Source organism: Poecilia mexicana, unplaced genomic scaffold (assembly GCF_051168715.1).
Source record: "Poecilia mexicana isolate PSO_F unplaced genomic scaffold, ASM5116871v1 scaffold_1, whole genome shotgun sequence".
Lineage (NCBI taxonomy): Eukaryota > Metazoa > Chordata > Actinopteri > Cyprinodontiformes > Poeciliidae > Poecilia > Poecilia mexicana.
The window spans coordinates 12,735,679-12,758,779 of NW_028263370.1; the positions used below are offsets into that span (position 1 = coordinate 12,735,679).

A 23,101-nucleotide genomic window follows, 5' to 3' on the forward strand; every position below is an offset into this window, starting at 1 on the left:
CGCCACATCTCCGTACTCTATCCCAGATATGTCAGTGTGCTGCAGAATTACATCACAGATCTACATTAAAATAAAGAGTCGTGCTGCAGAATGTATCAGTTCTTAACTGCTCAGAAACTGAACTCGGCCTCTTGACGACCCTGAAAAAGATGACTAAGACTGACTCGAGTCTTAGTTACTTCAAATGACCTTCATCTGCAGATGCAAACTGGCTACACGTAACATGAATTTGTGTTTAGATTGAAGTACACAACCACACCGATGGTCCCACTTGCATCTGATGGTTGAAGTAAATATTATATTTCTTGAGGCAGAGATGTTCACAAGTGCTTTAAGTTGTAAGTTCAAAACCTAATTTAACAATTTCTCTTTTAAAATCGATATCTTTTTCAGAAATTAAAATTCCATATGTATAAACAATCTGCTATGCACAACGGAAAATTGCTTTACAAATTAATAAACATGTACCCTATTAAAATAAAAAGATGCATTTACATAAAAAAGAAAACTAATAGTAAGAGTGCACACCTGTTAATGCACAATGTCTGAATTAATTAGTCAGGCAGTTTTTGTATCATGAAGAACCGGCTCTGTATTTCTGTTAGTTCTTTATGAGAAGCAAAAGTCATTTATTAAAAGATAAAGGCGCATGTTGCAATCACCAGCCTGCAGTTCTTCAATATCTCTGATTTGTATATTAAACTGACCATTGGAGTGGAAAAGATGCAGGTCTCTATCAAAGCCATGCCTTGACTCAACTTAAGTGTTTGCTCAAAGGTAATACAGAAAACACAAAAATTTAAGGAACTTAGAATCTGCCTTGAATTCACTTTGCTTTTGAGAAACATCAAAGAGAATCCCAACGTACTGTGCATGACTTTACCCACAAAACCAGCATTTACAGAGTCTATTATATATAACTCGGAGGAGAAAACATGAATCATTTACTCACAGCATCTACAAATACCGGCTTACTGTCACAGTTGATTACACCAAGTAAAGTTTGTTTAAGAAACTTGAGCCCCAGATGTTGAGCTCTAGATGAGTTTCTGGAGTGCACATCCAAAGCTGCTGCTTCCTATCTTGTGACTGTATGTTGTTTTGAGAAACAAGCTCAAACAAGATAACTAATCTGATTACGTGGAACATCAAGTTGTGTCAAGTCTCTGATAATATATGTTTTTCTTTTGATTTACTCCAGTTTTGAATAGCGCCTGTGGTCTTGGTATGAAGGGTGTGGAATGGTGTGGCTTTGCCATGAGAGGGTGTATCGTTTATTCCCCTTTATTTTTAACCTCTAGAGGTTAAAAATAAAGGGGAAAAACGATCTAGTAAACTTATGCTGCTTATTCACTTCAAACCACCACTCAGCAAATGTGTTATATGCTTAACTCCAACGCCCGTAGATACATATTCATCAACTAATCATGTTGGAATACCTTTGCCTTACAGTGGACAGGGCCCTAAATAGGCCCAGTTAAACTAATTCAGATACTGAGCTAACATTTATATATTTTGTACCTTCAACGTTCGAATTGACAATCTGAACTAGAACCTGTGAAAGAGCAAATGCTTTTGAATAAACGGAAATAAAATTAGGCAGAAAGGACTTAAAGATCAACTCATCATCTGAAAAGGAATTTCCAATGCCCTTAAAAACTTAGATAATTGTTTGCGGAATTAATAAAAAAAAAAAACAAAAAAAAAAAAACTAGGCCATCAATGAGTTCTACCTTCAGTTTCTAGAATCCTGCACAGCAAAGTGAGGGAAGCTCTTGCATACTAAGATTTAGTACTGTTATTGGGTTACACCCACATCGGATCTGTAGCACATATAAAATGAAATTTTCCAATATGTCTAAAAGATCTATTGCAGTATGCCTTTTCTGTTGATCAAATTGTGTACAGTATAATGTGAGATGAATAATAAGGTGATATTGAAGCCCTGTTTCCTTTAGGCACGCTCTTCCAACGTCACTGAAACAAAAGGCAGATATGCCTGACTTTTCTTTTTTTTTTGCATCTTATTTGAGACTCCAGTCTAAGTCAATGACTCAAGAGCTGATTTGACTTGAAGCAACTCTCTCATTGTATTCATTAAAATTCAAAACTGATTGACTGACAGCATCTAAGAAAAAAAAAGACAAAAAAAGAGTAAGAGAGCTGTAAGCCAAATGAGTGTTTGAAATTTTTAATGTGAAAGTCAAACTTGTACATGATTCATCTTCATTACCAAACCATTAATTTGCTCCTCCTCGTCCTCCTCCTCCTCTTCTTCTTAATCATCATAGCAAATGCAATTAGTTCATTATGTACTTACAGGAAGGGAGCAGTCAAAAAAAGCAAAAAATGAGACAGTCCCCTAAGATGAGAAAACAATGAAAAAGAAAAGAAAAACAGTTTTTCATCTGATTTTTTTTCTTTTTCTCGAGTGCAGATTTGAACCTTAAGCATGCCATCTTCTCTTCGGGGTTTCCAGACAGTCTTTCTACAGTGTAGGTTTTCTATGTACAAGGCGAGGATAAAACACCAGGAGAAGACAAGATAAAAGAGTTTTTTTTCTTGTTTTTTTTTATAAAAGTCTTTGTGGATGACAGATCTGAGTCCGCTCGGTTTTTCCTCTTTGTTTTCCAGTAGTCTAAAACATATTCAGGTTTAAACGTGCAGTATAAAAAGAAAATGGACACACCCACACAGTTTCATATACAGCAAGTTCCGTGAAATCCAGATCAGATGGGGTTTGAAAAGTATCGTCATGTAACTGCCATAAAACAGTAGTCTGAAGACAAAAGCGCTTCTTAGACAACTCTTGTTTTTTTTTTTTTTTTTTTTTTTCTTAAAAGGTATCCCGAGTGTTTTACTTCGCAGTGGGGACCCTCGTACACCTCGTTCCAGCAGTCCATTTTGCAATGTGAAGTCTCAACAACAGAGTCTCCAAAGCTTTAACTTTTTTTTTTTTTGGTTCTTCTTCAGCGCAGTCCATCAAGAACAGAGCTCTTTAAATCAGCAACACTAGAGGCTGGGGGTCGGGTGGGGGGTGTTGGAGGTAATGAAGGCCGGGGATTAAATAGGTACGTCAGTGGGCTCAAAACTCCAGATTGTGCAGTACAGTAGTACATTACAGTAATAAAGTCTGAAGTATGTACAATTTTACAAGGAGTTTAAGTAGAACATCTAAATTACCCTCTTAAAAAGGTAAGATGTCTTTGCACACCTGAGTTTGCTGCTGTTCTTTTTTTTTTTTTTTTTAATCTTGTCTCTTTGTCTAGTCTGATCCAAAACAACCAGATAAAAAAAAAAAAAAACAAGAAAAACATAGGAGACAGACTTACTGGCAGTTTCCACCAGAGTTACATTCGCCCATTCAGACATTAATGAGATCAGTGTAGATCGAGGGAGGAGAGGAGAGGAGAAAGGAAACTCATTAAGACCACAGGGACGACCTAACCCTATTATCCCTATCACGCCATGGAGCTGCACACACACACGCACACGCGCGCTCACACGCACACACACACACGCTCCGATGATGGGAATTAAGAAGCGTTGGCCTCGATCCACACCCACTCCTCTGTACTACGCAGCCGAGTGTGTCAGAGAGGCTGCCGCAGTAGATGACGGGCAGGCTGGGACATGAAGGAGTCTGTTACCGGCACAGCAGCATGGGCGTGTTCAGGTCAGAACGTCGCTCTCCCGCCGCACGACTTGCTCGTTCCACCCCCTGGCACACCCTTCCTCTCAACTCTGAAAAACTCCGAGAGAAAAAGGCCCAACCAATTTGACCCAACTGCAGCTCAGTTCCTCCGTCCGCCATCATTATCTCCACTACCCCCTTTGTAAGCGCAGTCATTTAGTACAGATGTATCCAAACAGTCGTGCTGCCAAAAAATAATAAGCACAAGCTGTATCTTAAAAAAAAGAAAGAGAAAAAAAAAAAAACATTTTCTGTCATGCAGAGTTTCTTTTTCTTTCCTTAATATACCTTACAGGAATTACAGAGACGTGGTTCTTTTACGAGTCCTACTTACACTATGTGGAATATCTCTAACTCCAACGGTTTCTATCGTTACTTTAAGAGTAGATGCCACTGGAATTCTCTTTAATCTTGGCTTGCGGATCAGTCAGAGAAAGAGAGAGATGGGTAATTATTTAAATACGTTTCATGTTTAAATACTGGCTGGAGAGGAGCAGGCAAAACGCTACAGCTAGTTTGATGAGGCAATGCATAAGAAAAAGAAAAAGACGTGGAGGAAAGCACAAACACACATGAACCGAGTGTTTCGCAAAAATCTCAGTTTTGTTTCTTTCGAATGAACTTGATTTGTGTACGTTTGTGTCTCTTACATGATTTTACTGCATGGAAGTGAATGCAGGTTATTATAGACTTTACCTTAAAACTCTTCACCCTACGTGAGCTCTACAAACGCTCTGCATGAGCTCGAGGGTACATGCTAATGTGTGTACGCTATGTGTTTGCAACTGCATGCTTGCATGTGTATATATATATTCATATATAAATATGTGTGTGTATGTGTAGATGCAAAATGAAGTTGGCACCTATGTCTACTCTGAAACTACGGGAGAGCAGCAGAAAGAGAACACTGCTGCTTGATCCAATGCGCACATACAATATATACATACAGAGTGGGGAGTGAGGGGAAAATCATAAACATACGTCTTCACTCGTGGCAGAATACTCTGGCACTAGAAACACGCGATGACAACCTTGTATTGTGAGTAGTTACATTTGATCGCTGTATAAAAAAAGTCTTGTCTTGCTCTGATTTTCTGTTCACACTGTAAGAATCTCGGGAGGCGGGGGGAGGGGAGGCTGGTTAACACCCCACACCTCAGCTATGATACATTTAGCTACAGTGCATTACAAACCTATTCATACTCATTGGACCTTTGCACATTTTATCACGTTACAACCTCAAACCTCAATGGGCTCTTTTAAGATCTTATGTTATAGACCAACCAAAAGTAATGATGCACGGATGTGAATCAGAAGGAGAATAATACGTGGCTTTCAAAATGATTTACATACAAACATCTAAAACTGTTGCATTTGTAGAAACCATTATTCTAATGCCCCTAAATAAAATCTAGTGCAAACAATTGACGTCAAATGTCACCTCGTTAGTCCGTCTGCGTGTTATTCACTCTTGGCAGAGAGTTCTGGTATTGATGTGAAAAGCCGTTTTTGCAGATACTCTACTGGATTTATGTCTAGACATTGACTGGCCTCAGTTCTTACTTAGAAGAACGGAAAAGGGCAAATTCATTCTTTTTCATCTGGAGAAACTTCAATTAGCTGAACTTAATTATCATTTTATTCAGACATGGTAACAATAATGAAACTCCAGTTTTTCCCAGACTGCATAGGAATACGGTTTGGTCAAAACCACTCTGACTGTTTAGATTTGTGGTTTTACACTTGAAAGTGAACCTCAGCACCAAACTCAAGTATCTTACAACCTACATCAGGTTTTCTTCCTGGATTTCCCCTCTATCAGCTATTATTATCAGCTATGGCCAGTTCCTCTGTTTCTGCTGAAAAACGCATCCCGCAGCATGATGCGTCCATAATGGTGTGTTCAGGAAGATGCTGTGTTTTTTTAACGTAGACCAAAAGGTTTGATCAGATTTATATTTTTAAAATTGTATATCAATCCTTCTACTTTACATTTACCTGCTACTTTATAATGGATTATCACACACAAACAAAATCCAATAAAATACATATAAGAATGGAGTTGTAACAGAATGGAGTAAAGATCAAGGAGTATGAACATTTTTGCAAGGCACTGTAAAGCATAGGAAAGTTTGATTACTTTGAATTAGATCAAGTCATTGTGAAAACACATTTTCTTCTTGTCTATTTTTTTTCCCCACAGGAGGAAACTTCAGTTGTCTCTTAGCTGGGTCAGACCAGAGGAGTCCATTTCTGGCCCGATGAAGCCTTAGTTTGTGTAGATGCACCAGACATCAGAGTTCATATGGGCTTCTTCACATAAATACATATACGGTCGAAGGGTCAGGCATGCATTGGATTCAGTAAAAAAAAAACAGAAAAAAAAACAGAAGAAAAGATTGTTTTCCTCCACGTAGACACACACAGTCATCGCCTGTTAGGTAGCTTTCAGCAGTTATATATAAATAAAAAAAAGTGTTTTTGGAAAGAATTCCCAGTCCGAGACCTGATCAATCACTTGCCTAAGTTTAAGTACTGATAATTGTTAGTACGAGTCTTGAAGTTACAGTTTGATTTTAGCTTTTTGAAAGCATCCATTTGTCATTTTTCACATCTTCAAAGGCTGAAAAGACCAACCACACTGACGACTTGTCAGTGCACCTTGGAACCTCTTTTTGTTTTTTTTCTTCCAACACACAAACGTAGGAGTTTCATGAGGACTGCACCACCTACAGGCTGTTACAGATAGACTTCCCGGCGTGACAACGTGAGGCATGACGTCGTCTTGTAGTCCCCTCCAGTCCGCGCCAGTGGTATGACCTCAGGTGGGTTTTGGCCCTCGCCTGCCTCCTCCTCGGGCTGGCGCCTCCCAAGGCCCGCACCGCTGAACGTGTCGTAGGACGCGGAAGTCATTTTGCGGTTGAGAAGATTCCGGTTGTGGTCGCCCATGTTTCTGTTGCGGTCTCCACGGCCCAGGGTGCCGAGGGGGTCTCCGTTGGCTAGGGGTAACCTCTGGCCTTCTCCTCCGACCACGACTCCAGGCTCCGAGCTCCCTGCGCTGCCGGCACTCTCGCTGTCGCTTTCACGGTCGTTGCCATGGAGATTGTTGTTGTCGTCACCTGGAGCAAAGGTAGAGAGGCGCGGAGGGTCGCTACCGTGCCGCTGCCTTTGCCGTGGCGAAGGGCGCACAGGCATCCAGCATGTGTCAGAGTGGCCGAACTCGTCGCACTCCCTGGTGCACTTTCCAGTTAGTGCTACGTCTGGAAGCTGTCTAGCATCTGGAAACAGGAAGTGGATAACAATGGGTAAAAAAAAATAAATAAATAAATAAATATTTCACTTTGCTATCCCAAATTAGCAAAAAAAAGTTGGCAACCAAATGGAAACAGCTGCAGAAAATGAGTTTATAACTGAAAAACAGGTAAAAGAAAACAACTGATAAAAACAAAGAAAAAGATTAGACTGAGACTATTAGGGAGGGGAGCCTGAAAGGAAGAAAATATGCTGTCTGAGCAGAATGCAAATTGCTGACTTCTGAGGAATGTTTAAAAAAAAAAGGGAGAAAGCAGCTGCGATCAGCACTACACGAAAGGTGAAAGGTGAGGTCAGACAAAGCAACCATCAGAGCCTTGGGGAATGTAATTATCAGCTTTCTGAATGGTAAAATCTACACTTCTGTACGTGTAACGTGAAGGTTACATGTTTCAAATCCCATGTGAACCCACATCCCACGTAAAAGATCAACGAGGACACCGGTGACTGGACGCGGATTTCCTCAAAGGAATGAAAGGTTGTGGATTTTTAAACCAGACATTTTCACACCCGTGTCAAAATGTGAAGCTTCTGTGGTGTAAAAAAAAGCGCTCATGAGAGATCATTTCAAAACCTTCCCAACCTTTTAATGTGACATCCAGTATTATCCTACTGAGTAGTAGGGTAAAAGATGGACAATTTTAAAAAAAAAGGCATAATCCTTTAAACTAATTCTCAGTTTTATGCATCTGATCCAACTTTGACTTTATTCTTGATTTATCTGGAAGAAAACATTTCTGCAAAATGAAATATCCAGGTGCGACTATAGTATTCTAAAACTGCGTGAAAAAGACTGTGCTAGCGTCTCAAGAAAAACGTATTGAAATGTTTGGCCTACAATCTTAAAAGGCATTTTTGGTGGAAAAGCACCATACCGACTCTGAGGTAAAGTGGGGACAGCATCATGATCTGGGCGTAGTTTTCTGAAGTTTTTTTTTTTTTATTAAGGTGGATAAAATCCTGAGCAGTTCCAAATATCAGACAGGTTTAACCCCAAACCTTCAGTTGTGCTAGAAAGCAGAAGCTGAGGAGAGATTTTATTTTTCATCATCACACCAAGTCAAAGCAAACATCCAAATCAACAAAAAAATATGACAAGAGAACTGTGAAGTCACCTTAAGAGGTCTGTGGACAACATAGGTCCTCACAATCCCACTGTTTTGGAGAATCGCTGCAATCAGGTTATTTTGCAAGTATTTTATTTGACTTTTTTGTCTTAAGAAGCAAGTTGGTTTCACAGGATGAGTCACGCTGAGGGTGGATAAAGGTTTCATCTTTTATACCAGGAATTTTTAAAGGCAGTGTGCTTTTGTGTATGAAGAAACTAAGTAACACTGAAGCAAAACTTCCTCACTTGGTATTCACAGCCGATTGCTAATTTTGAAGTGTTTTTTTGTTGTTGTTTATTTGTTGCGTAATTAAATAAAACACACTTGAAACTAAACATGAGATCGTGGGCAACCTGTTAGCCAGACACTCTAGCTAAATAAGGCGGAATGGGCCTTTCAGGAGAACGTTCGGGAATTACAGCATAGGGTTTTAGCGACAATAAAAAAAGATGCTCCAGCAAAGGTGTTTTTTACATTAACAGGGGTATTATTAATGAAAAGGAAAATATTACAGAAATATTATTTTTTAAACCAATAAATTCTGATGACTACGTACGCTTTTAAGACTGCAGTGTGAAGACGCTTGGTAATTATGTGGCACTGTGGTTGTGTTTCTATATATTCTCAGTTATACTTGGATTGTTCATCGTTATGTAAGCAACAAAAGGTCTCCTATCTCCCTCCCATCCTCTATATGCTATTGAGCTGCTGCGCTCACTAGAGAGAGTGCAGTCATTGCAACTTTAACTGTGTAGATTCAGCTGCACCTATATTTGGAGCGCTCCTACATATTTATCATTACGCAATGCAATAACGCAATCGCTTGTCTTCTTGCAGCAAACTGGTACTTGATTTTTGTGAGCCACTTTATTGGGTAAAACACAGCCGAGAGGTTAAATGTCGCAGCTAAAAGGGCTCCAGTGGCAAGAACGTGCTGGACAATACTTTGTTTCAGAGTAAAAGAGAAGCGCTGGCTAATATGAGCGTATCTTCATCCCCAACAGAAAACCCCCCCCAAACAGTTAAACAAAGCACTTATGGGTGATTTTAGCAATGGTTTACTAAATTGCACCACACAATACCTACACTGGCTGCCATTTTGTGTTAAAGTAATAGCTGTTTTATATGGATTGGCTGAAAACGTGCAATACTCTCATCACTGTAGAAACGGATATAAATGCTATCAAATTCTGTTTTTTTGGTTTTTCTCCAGGCAGCAGCTTTAATGATGCACACATATTGTGATGTGTTTTCAAACTATAAATTGGATTTGCATAGCTTGGGATTTGTTCTTTATTGAGACTGCAAGGAAAACATTTAAAAACAATTAAATTCATCTAACCATTCAATGATCCATTACTGCTTATCTGGGGTCAGGTTGTAGGGGCCGCAGCCTGAGCAGCCCGAGGCACCCGGCCCTGCTCCTCCAGGAGATTCCCCAGGCTTTTCCAGGCCAGCCAAGAAACATGTTTTATTTGACGCAATATTTAAATTAAGTTTTTGCGCTCTGACTGAGACACCCGCATTAAACATAACTGACAATTTTCAACAAATGCATATGGTGTCTTGCAAAAGTATTCACTCCCTTTGAACTTCAAAGTCAACATTTCGTCTGTCAATGCATTTCATTTTGCTTGGCCTACGCAAACGTGTGCATAATTGTGAAGTGGGATATAAAATGTTTTTTATGGTTTTCAGGGGTTTTATATTAAAAATCTGAAAAGTGTCATCAGCATTATATTAAGCCCCCTTTATTCTGTAAAAAAATAAAAAATAAAAATCCGCCTTTAAACATTGCTGGACATTGCTGAAAGAACAGAACATTGCTTAGGATTGAACATAACCCAATGCAGAATCAACCCTTTGGTGTCTATGTCTGGAAACACTGGACATCAGCCTGTAGTCCCTTCCACCAAACATGGTGGTGGCAACATCATGTTTGTTTTTTGTTTTTTTTTAAGCAGGGACAAACAATCCGGTCAGACAGATGGGAATTAAATACAAGACAGTCCTGGGAAAATAAAAAAATATCAGAGGCTACAAAAAGTTTGAGACTGGGTTCACCTTTCATCGCCACAGGAGCCATTAATATAAAGCCAGAGCCACATTCATGAGTTAGAATGATCCAGCCAAAGTCTTGACCTAATAATTTTTAGCAAAGCTTGAAAATTGATGTTTTGCAGACTACATGCAATCTGACTGACCTTGAGCTATTCAAAGAATGGGCAAAACATTTAGCCTCCAGATTTCCCAGTAGAGAGTTACCCCTAAAAGATTTGCTGCTGTATTTGAAGGAAAAGGCCAGTTTAGGTCAAAGGAGTGTTTACTATGGGCAGAGGGAGGGTGAAAGGGCGATGAGGGGCTGAATTCAATGCATGGACATTTTTCAGGTTTTCATTAGTAGGAAAAAAATATTTTGTGTTGATCTCTCCTGAAATACCCAATCCCTAGAAAAAAAAATTAAGTTTGAGGTTGTAGAGTGACAAATTGTAAAAAGGTCTTCTGAAAGGCATTTTAAATACTCAACACATTCTGCCTTATGAAGCCTGTCTTCTTCTGACCATGAAAAAAAAAACAGTCCAAAAGAAATTAAAATTTTGATTAAAAAACACAAAAGAAAAACATGATTTTAGCAGAATAACACTGACCCCCCCCTCCCTCCTACAATTAGTCAGCTACCATGGGCATGGTGACCTTGCTGTGCTGCCACAGCTCTAGCTTTTTTTTAAGACTTGCAGTGGAAAAAGGAACAAAGGGAATTTTTTTGTCATTGACAGAGAGGCTTAAGGCCACGGATGAGACTCTGGCACAAGACACTGCCGCACATTAGCTTTTCTAAAAATCTCCTCACATAATACACAGAGGCCTTGCTCACACAGAAATCCTGATGTGCGGTGCTTGCAGACACACAAAGGACAACTGCTTTATAGTGTAAAACACATTTCCATCAAGAGAGAAAGAATAAAGACTCCTGGGACCTTGACAGCAAGTCAAGGTTCCAATGAAAGTCTTTCTCTGGGTCGTTTCTGTGTGTGTGATAGAAAGAGAGTGTGTAATCAAAATATCTCTAAGCCTTTCTTGGCATAAAGTACATAGCCTTGAGAGGGGAAATATTTCAGTGAATGTGTTTGGCAGCGTCTTAAGCTCAATAAATTAATTTGGCAGAATGGTTAATTGTGTTCGGAATGCCAGTATACCGTTCTCTACGTGCTCCTCCTCCCCCACGCTGCCCTCCGGCGTTGTGCGCTCGTAGCCTTCTTCGGGAAGCGGCAGAGCTCCCAGCCGCGGTCCTGATGAACTCTTGCTGCTTGGTGTCTCCGAATCTTCCAGGCCACTGTCATAGCAACCACCGTCCTGAGGTTGGCTCACGACCGAGAAGGTCACCCGGCGAAGGGTCCCCTGCAGGCAACGTACAAACACAATATGGGATTAATCATCTAGGATTCCTAATCTGAGATTCTAAATCTGAGGATTAGACTGTTGGGCAGGGTCTGCAAAGACATATTGAGATTATCTGATCATGTTCTCCTTGATTATGGGTTTAGCAGCTACAATGCAGTGTAATAGGCATCAACCAATCACAGGGGTCTATCAAAGTTTTCGGATGCCTTTTAATCCCAGTTTAGATTAATGCTGCTGGACATGTCTGGTGTTTACAAACCGCTGGCCTGCCCAGAAGATTCTTACATTTGATCTGGATTGGTGTCTAATCGTGACAGCTGCGTAGTATGGAGTCCACTCTCAAAAACACTTATTTTGTGCTCTACTGAAATAAGTGAAGACAGATAGACGATGAGCGTTTTGATGCTATTTAAGTTCCCTTTGGTCAGCTAATGCAGCATAATGTGCTGATGTTAATAAAAAGCCTTGTTTGTGTTTCTGAAACTCAAGTGTTCAGAGATCCATGAATCAATCTTCTCTAAAAGCTTAATCATATTACAGGTGAGAAGCACCATCATCGGTTCACCATCATAGGGCCAGCTCATGTACAAAAAAGACATATGACCAAGGACGATGGGCTCACACCAAATGGCAGTCTTGTATATATTTGGACCAAGAAACCATCCAGAAAAAGAACTTATATAGAAGGAAAAAACAAACAAACTCCTTTTGCCTTTTAAATTATGATTTTTTTTTTTTTTTTTAAGAAAAAATTCATTTACTCCCCGACCAACAGAATCAAGAGTTTCTGCTTGTGCATAAATCAGGTATGCTACAAATTATAGAAGTTAATCCAAGTTTGTCTTTACTGCTTTTGCTCACAATTCACAGGTCTGTGCAAGGTTTGTTTTTCTTGGCAAGTATTTTTTTATATTTTCAAAAACAAATTTGAAAACCTGGAGTTCTTGAAGAAACCCCGTGTGTATTCTAACTTTCTCCCCATAGTTACGTCATGCGCGTCTTAAGTTGTTGACACTTTAGTGTTAAATTCTTCATGTAGCGCAACCCTGCAGTTTACAGGTCTGTGTGATATTTGATTTCCTCAGGGAGTGAAGTTTTTCATGATTGAAAAAAGTATCTGAAAAGCCCAAAGTACCTGGAGAAACTCCACAAATTTATTAGGAGAATCTGGAAATTCTGATATGAGAGATATCTTAAAAGACATGATTCCACAGTATACGGGTTACATTTGCTACTATATAAAACAAAATTATTATTTTTTTTTAATAATTTACAAAAAACATAAAAAAACCCCACTAATTCTATTTCCATTGTTTTTACTTTGTGTTTTAATTTCGATTTCTCTATTATTTCTCTCATATATATATATATATATATATATATATATATATATATATATATATATATATATATATATATATATATATATATATATATATATTTATTTTAAAGAGTGTTACGGTGTTTGTGAAACGTTAAACTGCATCTAAAATCTATGCAGTATGCAGCCGAGGTGGTTTCAGTGAACATTTTCAGTACATCATCCACACAAAGTGAGCAGCACGACTACTGTGATGTTCAAACACAAATCAACCCAGTCTTGTTAGCACAGCGGCTTTGAGGTTGGATGGAAAATAAGACTGTAAGTTCACGCTGAGAAAATATCAGAGAGCTAAATGACTCGGTCTGGCCTGAAGGGATCGCTCTGCACCAGGAAGCCCATCTCTATATGACACCCAACCTATCTCCTCTCAGACTCACTTATCTGCTTACAAAATTACAAGCTTTTAAATCTAGATCTGCTTTGAAACATGCAGTGTATGGTGAGGAAGTGAAGGCTACAGAGACAAGAAAAAGATTACCGTGGAATAACTTTAGCCTTGAATGTCACCTCTGGATAATCTGCTGGGAAGCTGATGGACGGCTCGTATAAAAAGCTAAACCGGTGCCAATTTTTTTTTTTTCCTTCCACCAAGCACAGAAGGAAATTAAACATTTGAAATACTTATACTAAAAGAAAAAAAGAAAAAAGACAAGATGGTACATAGCAGAATTAAGTCAGAAAGAGGGGATTAATGGTGAACTAATATCGTCTGTGACTTGCTAGCAACATTTAGATGATAAAAGTGACTCCAACAACAGTAATAGAGAGCATAATAACAAAGTCTGGCGAAAAAACATCTCAATGGATTCATCTCGACTTTCAACGAAGAAAACTTTCACTTTAGAGCACCAGCTTTGATCAAGCATAGTGCAACCTCTTGAGAGGAGAGCCTCTGGTAAATAAACAGAAAATGCACAAAAGAATGTGACTCAGAGTGAAATGGAAAGTGTATGAAGGAATTTGACTCTGAGTGAAAGTGAATCTGAGATCTCATCATAATCAGTTGGATTTCCTACACAAGAAATGTCAACACAAATATTTTCACTATTGGTTGACTTAAAAGGCTGTCAAAACCATTTCCTTGGTGTGACAGCATTGCATAACTTTGCTTTGTACGGACTTAAAATTATATTTCTAAATAAGAGTAACATGCTTAATCAAAGATGATTAACCCATTTTTTTTTGTGTTTCTCACATATTATTAAATGATTAAAATAGGACTTTGACATTGGATTTTCAAAGCACCTAATAGAAATTCTTCAAATGTGCTCTGCTATTGCCAACTACAGGGACTCTTGTAAAGGTAATTAAAAAAATAAAAACTCTAATTGAATACAAAATAAAATATACTCCATACTCCCCTCAATATAAAAATAAATTAGCATTTCACCTTGCACATTTTGCAAAACACAAATTCATTTTATCTGTATAAAACAAAAAGAGCAAGGACATATGGAGTTGTTCCATCCACAGCAAGAAATATACTTTTGTGTAGCAAACTGGTTGTATTTTCACTATCGAGGTTAACGATTCTGGAAAAGTCCACAAAGATGCATAAAGGCTCAGGAACAACAGGGTCAGCTGATGTTTTTGCAAAACTAAAACATAGTTTTACTACATTTTAGCAAAACTTGCTTTGATGCAACTAAAATGTTCACAGTCAGCAGCAGCTGTGTGCAAAGTTTGCCAACGTTCAGTGAATACATTGTAACAATTGCTAATTTACCAAGTACATATTTTTCTTTGCAACATATGAGTTAAAAAGGAAGAAAGAGTTACTGACAAATATTTAGGAAAAGATTGAAACAACATTTTTCTCAAACAAATTTGGTTTTCCCCAAACAGTGCTTTTAAAGACTTTGTCATCAATGTAAAGTACTTCATAGTCCATTCTTTATATACTTGTCTGTTTGCACTGAAAGTTCAAATAGACAAGCATTAAACTGCAATGAAATGGTAAATGTGATGCTGTCCTGTTCAATGCTCCTGTAATGAAGTCTGCAAACGGGTCTTTCTGACTACGTCAACAAAAAAACGGCAATTCAAGAACCACTTCCTCCCTTTCTGCAGAATGAGAAGTAAGGTTAAACTTACTACAGCAGAGGAAGTGACGTTGTGACAGCAACTGAAAAGCAACATCAAACGGGCTTAATTTTGACGAGGGGAAAAAAAATGGCGTCTGAGATGTTGAGGTGCGACATATTGTGACACTCCTTATGATTATTGTTGGGATCCATCAAGTAGCGACAGTGTGTTTTTTTAAAAGTCCACTACATTAAAAAAAAAAATAAATTAAATATGTACTTTGTCGCAGCTATAGAGTTTGTTTGCTAAGTGTAATTTGTTAAGCTTGACTTGTGTGTGATGTTGCGTCGGAGAAAAAAAAAAACTGCAGTGAGATCCAACCTGCAACACAAGGCGGGCCTCGATCGACCGAGGGAGAGTTACTGGTATTGGCAGTCTGGATGTGGTTGCTCTCAGTGAGCATTCTGTTACAGATTTCAGCTCTTCTGCCACAAATCCATCTAATTCAATTTCCTCCATACTGGCCATAGCTGCCCCCTCTCCTTCCTTCATCATAATAATGTTATTCTCAATTTATTCTCCCCATGACTTTTTCCCCTAAAGCTGAACTTCTGTTTTTCACAACTACCCACATATTCCCTGTTCCTTTGGCTCACTTCCTCTCCTCGTCTTCCACTCCTTTCTCTCCTTGCCAGTCAGCTTTATGATGTGCAGATCGATGATAAGTCCTTGACCTCGTTATAGGTCCCTCTCCACTTCCCCCACAGCAGGGTTTATTGACCCATAACTCCTCCGCCGTCCCAAACCCCATTTCCCCTCTTTTTTTTCCCCTCTCACGCTCTCCTTCCAATCTCAAAGTCTTGAACTCTTTGACAACCTTCTCTTCTTTTGCCAAATGCCATATTTTGGCTACTTTTAGTTTAATTACATCTGAGCAGCTGTACACTGTAGACCTTCTGCCCTGGTCCTGTTGGCTTGATTTCATTGCTGCTTAACTTGTCGACACATATTTGACTCCATTCATACAATTCATATGTTTTTCTGACCAAATGTTTTTAGAGTCTCTTTCGAACTCTGTCTTTTAGGACAATATCTTTAGCATATTCATTTCTCAGCTTTTGTCAAGAAATAAAGGGCAGAACTCAAAACTCAACATACCAAGCGCTATCAAGTTGTGGCTACATCGATAATTTCTGTCGTGGACGTTTCTAGACAGGGGAAACTCTAAGTTGGCTATTTTCAGCATGGGTAAGGCATTTAAAATGATGTGAAAACTCCAGTTAAAACTTAAAATTTTAGAATTTTTTTCCCCGCAGTTTTAGATGCATGTCTGAGTAATTTAGGTTGCAATAGAGGGAGAGCAAGACACAGCAGACAACAGGAAGGCTGAATGCAGAGCATCAAATCCATAGTTTTGTCCTTTTGAGTTTTACCACCTGGAATACGATGCATTTGGAAATTTGTGAAATATTTAGGAAATATAACAATTAAGGAGGCTGCATTTGCTTTTGAAAATGCACAGACACTGATTACTTGGAATGTTAACAATGATAATTACTGCTTAAAATGTACATTTCTTTATATTTTTGTGCTTGTTTCAAACAGTAAGGTGTTGCTTCAAATAGAAGAGTTCATATGAAACCTGAAGTTTCATATTGACTTTTCTTATAGTAAGAGCTATTTCAATATGAGTAATAATGGGGAATGTCAACAGGAAAAACAACAAACAATGTTGTTCAGATGTTTTCCTTCTTCTTGTATTGTAATTCTTAAATTGGATTCAGAGTTGAAACTTCACTTACAAATGATATTAACTATTTTTTTATGTGTGCTTCCTTTTTTGGACTAAAAATGTGCAATAAAGGCTGGAAACTAAAAGTCAAATCTCAGTCCATAATTATTGTAGCTATGAGATAACACGCACGCACATAAACACACATGAACATATGTATAAACTGGCCGAGGTCCAGTATGGGCTATAAATCTATCCCTGATGGAATATTAATTGAGTTTGATGAAGGACATAAAAATACTTCCTCTTAATTTGACACAGTCAATTACAGTTCGGTGCTGACATGACAGCCTCAGTTCTCTGACATGGTGAATATGTAAAAATGATTATGTGTGCAAGTATTGTGCAAACATTTTAGCGGACCATTCCACTATGGGAGCTAGTTTGAGGCTAACTCTGCTAGATCAGTGTGAATCAAAAAGACGCACGATCTGAGCTAAGAATAAACCCAACCATCTGAATCTTGCTCTGAAGCAAAAAGAGAAGGAGAGGAAAAAAAAAAAAGTTCTTAATATAGAATTCATTTCAGGGCAAGAGTTTTTTTTCTTTCTTTCAGCAGTACACATGAGTGTGTGCATATGTTCATGTGTATGAGTGAGACTTCACACCTTTATGTTTGTGTTTTATGGCCGTGTACGAGTGTGAAAGTCTAAAAGCCTGCAAGATGTGTTATGTCAGCCTGCGAGAGCGCTTGCGTTTGTAGTGTGAAGACCGGCATATGCGTGTGCATGCACAGGTTGGCTCAGCCATCAAGGTAATTAGTGTGTAAACCTCCACGCTGTCGGTTCAAAGAGAATTAACGAGCTCTAGTTAATTAACAGTCTCCCTCTCTTCTCTTTACATGTGTCTGCATATTGAATGCATTTGTGTGTGTGTGTGTGTGTGTGTGTGGATCAGTGCATCTTGGTTTTTGTGCATGTGTTAGTGTATTTGGACTTGAGTGCCTGTTTGTTTGACTGTGCCCTGCTTCATTCTGGTCTGCATAATGAATTGACAGGATGCGGCTTATGCATAAACCAGAACTACAAACATGGTTGTAGGACAAGAGCCACATTTCCCCCCTTTGGATCTTGGCTCGTTTTCCTGCCTCACATCATCTAAATATCGGGACAGAGTTGCTCCATAGTGACTGATCTTACTCGTCGTTAGTTGGCTATAAATATATAGTACGCTGTAACTCTCATTTCATTCTTCGCATGTTTCTTGCTTGTAACAATGCCAACTGAGGTCAGGTTGCAGGTCAGAATACAAACGTGAAAACTAAAGTTACAAGTTGTTAACTTACCTCTAGCGCAAGCAGAAAAATACCGAGAACATGATGTATAATTCATATCTAACTAAGGACTCTGACCTTTACCGTAGCCAGACACTCTTTTTGGTCCAAATTCAGAATTCCAAGAACACATGAGCTAATAAATTTTGGGGTTTTGCAATGAATCTCGTAGAATTTTGACTGGTCGGGTTAATTTAGGCTCATATTATGGCTGGTCTCCAAAGAACAATGTCAGAGGTCGAGGGAGGTCATGCAGTATTTGCTTCAAAATTCTGCTTCTGGGACAAACAACCCTCTGACTTGTTTATATTTTATTCAGCTAGTAAGTGTCATCCAGCAATGCAGCTTAGAGCTGGGAAGCAACACAATGTTGGTGTCATGTGAAACAGTAGCTCCCTATTCTTTGCGAACGTTGCATAATAGACAACCAGATCCAGGGCTTTTGCCATATTGAAGCAGCTGTTACAGTGCTTCTTATGTTGCCATATGCGGAGGTGCTTAGAGAAAGGTGTTATACAGGCCTAAACATGAGATAAATAAGCTGATTTGTGAAACATCAATTATTTAGGTTGTCAACCCCAAATAATTCTGACTTGCTTTAGATCAGTAAAATGCTGTCTTAGAGGCTCTGCTCTCTTACACACGCATTTGGTTAAAGCCTCTGCTGGGTCACATTAATTACCGACTTTCATGGCAGGTAAGTTAGAAAAAACAAACAAAAAAAAAGGTTCTGTATGTTGCTTAATATAGTTCTTAAAAAGAATAAAGAATTGTCTAAAATCAGTAGCAGGAGATTAAGGTCTTACTAAATCACAAGATAAGGAAATGTCTGATCTGTCACTCTCTAACATCAATCTTTCTCTAATCATGCAGCAGCTGCGTGTTTGCATTTGTTTTTGTCCAAATAACAGAAAACAATTCAGAATTAATGAAGGTATTTTGTCACAGCAATGTTTTGTGTGTGTATGTTGAATCTGACAATTCAGTGAGCCACACAAATCAAGCAGATATCTGAGATCCTTTTGGTAATCTCTCCCCGCAGACATCTCAGATTTTCCTCATGTTGAATGAGCAGCTTAGCTTTGTGATTTCTTTGCCAATTGTCCCTAATGGTTCGGGCTTGGGAGGACATCATAATGTTGATGCCAAGCATCAGCATTACTTTTAAAATATGATTTTGCTTTAAGCCAGAAATTGGATTTTGTGACCCTCATTAAATAATGAAAAGGCCAGACTGAAGGAATTCTGTGAGAGTTTCATCAGTTCTGCTGGACAGAAGGATCCAATAACCCCAACAGTCAAATCTAATGCGAGAAAAAAGAAACTAAGATCCACTTTGCAGAAAACCTAATGAAATGAGTGAAAATGTGTTTATAATGTGATTCCCAACAACCAGATATTTTCAGAGACAGATTAGCGCAAGAGCCCAACACTCTGTCTTCATAACACGCATTCACACTTATTTACAACCCCAAATAACAGCGTTGCTGATAAAGTGTCAGTCATAAACACTTTGCAGCTTTAGCTTTCCGAAAATATGTAAGGTGATCCAGGCCTTTTGCTCCCACGGCAAACAATGAAAACTAATCTGTTTGTGTTGACACCACATGGACGCAGTCCAGAGTTCATACCTGGAATGCTGATCAGCCTAAATGACCTTTACTTCCACTCTCTTGTTTAGAGATCATGTTCCGTTAACGCTGACGGCAAATATGAGCGCAGAAACCGACTGTCCGCCCACTTCGCGAGTTGTAAAAAGTAAGTGAGGTGGAGCAAATAAAGCGCGCGTGAATCTAAATATATTTGCAGAATGACATGTTTAATTGTTTAATTGACACATTTATGAAGGTTTAATGTCGTTTTGAAAGAGGTACAATGAATGCTTTCTGTGTAAGGACGTTTTAATGCTCCCAACACCACAATTCTTCAGAGTGCTTTGCTGTGTCTCTTTGCTGGAGGAGGTTAAAACAGAGCTATCACTGGCATTGACTGCAGCATCTTCTGACTTATTAGTTATATTTTTACCTCTGTCTCTTTGGAGAAATCCACGGATGGAGTTATTGCTACCACAAACTGTGTGTACTCTGCTTGCGACTCTTCCCCATTAAAAGTATCCATCGATCAGTAATTCTTGGTTTAGATTTGTTTCATTCCTGGACAAACAGAATTATCCTGATGATATATCCTGCTTTCTATTCTACGCAGATAATTTTTTTGCTTCCCATAAACAACTGCTGAGTGTGTGTGCGTGTGTGTGTGCTAATTTTCGCTCCGCCGCCTTCCTCTGTCCTCTCAACCCCCGTCAGTTGCACAGATGGTTGCTCTCACTGAGCCTGGCTGTGCTGCAGGTCTCTCTCAGTTAAAAGGGAGCCATTCCTTTCCACAGTTGCCACATTCTTGCTTTTGATGAGGGATTTATTAAAATGTCAATGGCTCAATACTTTCAACTGGACTTTTCTTAGGGTTAGGGTTATTTTTTTCCCCCCTAATTGATTCTGGACAATAAACCAAATTTGACTGTGTACAGTTATGATTAGGGTTGAGCTGTAATATGCAACTTAATGTGAATCTTACTATACGATCGGATCATGTTAGACTGAGTTGGATTATGTTGAACTGAATTTGGACCTAACTGGATTTTGCCCATCTTGTACCATGAGATGATATGAGTTGGTGGCATAGAAAAAAAGCTGAATCGAAGTGAATATTGCTATATGTTGTAATATATCCACAATACATAATACACAGTATGTGATAATTAACACTTCCTTTCACTTGACTTCACTTTCATTTTTTTCATACCATTTCTCACTGTTCTTTTCTTACAATTTTATTCACCACCTAATTTTTTTAGCCATTCCAGGTGTCTTGTTTGTCTGCTTAGGGATTTTCACACCAGCGCCTTAAGTGTGAAGTGTAATGGTGAGAAATTTTTCCTGACTATCTAGGGTGTTTCATTCCCAACTATGCAAATACAGTTCAACAATTATCAACACGTCTCTGTTGCTGTGCTTTTTTTTTTTTTTTGTCATACCAGCAAGGCGAGTAAGAAAATTAATAAAACTAAAATAAACTTTGAGTCACTGATTGAGTTAACAGGTCAGTCTTCTCAGCTGTTCTGCAGCATTTACTGATAAATGTGAGAAAGTCTTTTAAAACATTTTCCTTGTCAACTGTTGTGCATCATAGGCAGCAGGAGGGGAAAAAAAAGCTGTGGAATCAAAAATAAAAATATCTTGCTGCTGATGGGCTAGTATCCTGAAGAAATGTTTGCGATAGTTTTTTTTAATTTTTTAAATTTTTTTTATTAGTCTTAAAGCTGGGTTGAATTTATGGGCGATAAAATGCAGTTTCTACATATTATATCAAAAAGAATAATGCCCCGGTTACACCATGAACTAACTAGGCTGAACAGACAAGCATACAAAATAGAGGCAAGACCGACTCAAAGACATTGTCTCCTCAACACAAATTGTCTCTGTCTGCAAAAAGTAATTCAAGTGGCCAGAAGGGAAGGTGATGCAAAGTCCAAAGTCCCTAAAGTGCCTGCAGGTTCAGCATTGACTTCAGTTAAGTGAAAAAAGGAGAAAACATCATAATGTCCCTAAAAATATATATCCAAATGCAAAGGTTTTAAATTAACCTAATTTCTTTATCTTTTATTGTCAAAGAGATCAATTTTGTTGTATCATTTTAAAATGGCCTTCTTAAATTGTTCTTCAAGCTTTTCTGAAGGTCTTTTAAAAAGTTTTTTTCTCGGTATTGGGTACAATAATACAAGCACCTTGTCAGAGGGACACGGCTTCCTCCAGTTTATTTATTCTTTACTCTATTATAAATTAGCCCAGGTAAGAACCGCTTTGCTTCCTACAGACTGTCTGGACCGTCGGCTACTGAGAAATGGTTAATTGCTCGAGGTGTGGACTGCGTTGAATTTGAAATTTTACCCAGTCACTGATGCTCGGCTGTGTGTAACGGGCCAGCTAGACTCTATTCAGTATACCGGGAAAAAATGCATTAAAAAAAAGAACTATCGTTCCTCATTTTAAACCTATGCTGTTCAAAAAGCTATCATGGTCAGATAAATTAAACTGAACTGATTGACAAGACTATTGACAAAATTTCTTCTTGGTGTATAACACAAATTATTGCTGACTTACATCTGCTGCACAACAGTCTGTGGTAACTTAGGATGCTGTCACACCAGTATTTAGTATTCAGTTGAGCAGAGCTTGACAAAAAAGCTCAGGTGATCATTGGGTTCAGTTCATTTTCACACTGCACCTTTAAATGGCCACTAGTTACAAAGTAAACCTAAAAAAAATTAAATGTGCATTATAAATAAATTGACTGAAAAAGAGCAACAAGTCAGAGAATGAATCTAAATTAACTCCAAACAAGAAGAAGACTACGTCCGTTTTGACATGATCAGACCAAGGAAAAGTTTTAAATCAGAATAAAAACCACATAAGTTTTAGGCTTTTAAAAATGTCACTTTCAACTTCAGCTTTTTCAGTGATGAAGGAGTAATTTGGACTATGAAAGTTTTAAAGCTGCATGTCACTCAAGTAAACTGCAGGCATAAAAGCTCCCAAAGAGGAAAATAGATACCTATTAAGCTCTGAATGGAAACGAATAAAACAGAGACACGGGAACAAAGTAAAATAAAATGTGACCACATTCTGCTTTTATAAAGTAAGAGACAAAAAAAGTTGTGTTTAACAGTGGTCTTTTGTGGTATTTTCAGAATGCGGAAAATCGTTTCGCAGCAGGTTGGAACCACGCTCGGGGAAGGATGAAGCAATATGAGCAGCGTTTCCTCCGCGAGTCTAACTCCCAGATGTTGAAAGCGCCTTATTACCACAACACACGCAAACATTCTCCATGCAAATACCATAAACGCACAGATTTAGGCGCACCTGCTTGCTGCCTCTCACACGTGCGGGTGTGCATATACACACTCGCACACATTTATAACTATGCAGCAGTATGTTGCAGTGGGACCACCTCTGCAGTACGATCATTCCTTCCCTCCGCATACTTCTGCCCCCCGCAATACTTTCCCTCTTGCCACAAATCTCTGCAGCTGCTCCACCTTTTGCACACTTTC

At 38.7% G+C, this 23,101-nt stretch overlaps 1 protein-coding gene across 1 annotated transcript in view; it reads right to left on the minus strand.

Annotated features, from left to right (window-relative positions):
* Window positions 1–2,175: 2,175 nt before the first annotated feature.
* Window positions 2,176–23,101, minus strand: part of pcdh7a (protocadherin 7a) — a 60,344-nt gene continuing 39,418 nt past the window's right edge. Inside the window, exons 5-6 of the mRNA XM_088004804.1 lie at window positions 11,313–11,514; window positions 2,176–6,972 (exon numbers count right to left, since the gene is read on the minus strand). Of these exons, the coding sequence (XP_087860930.1) occupies window positions 6,434–6,972; window positions 11,313–11,514 (741 nt within the window). The 3' untranslated portion in view covers window positions 2,176–6,433. The remainder of the gene's footprint in view (window positions 6,973–11,312; window positions 11,515–23,101) is intronic.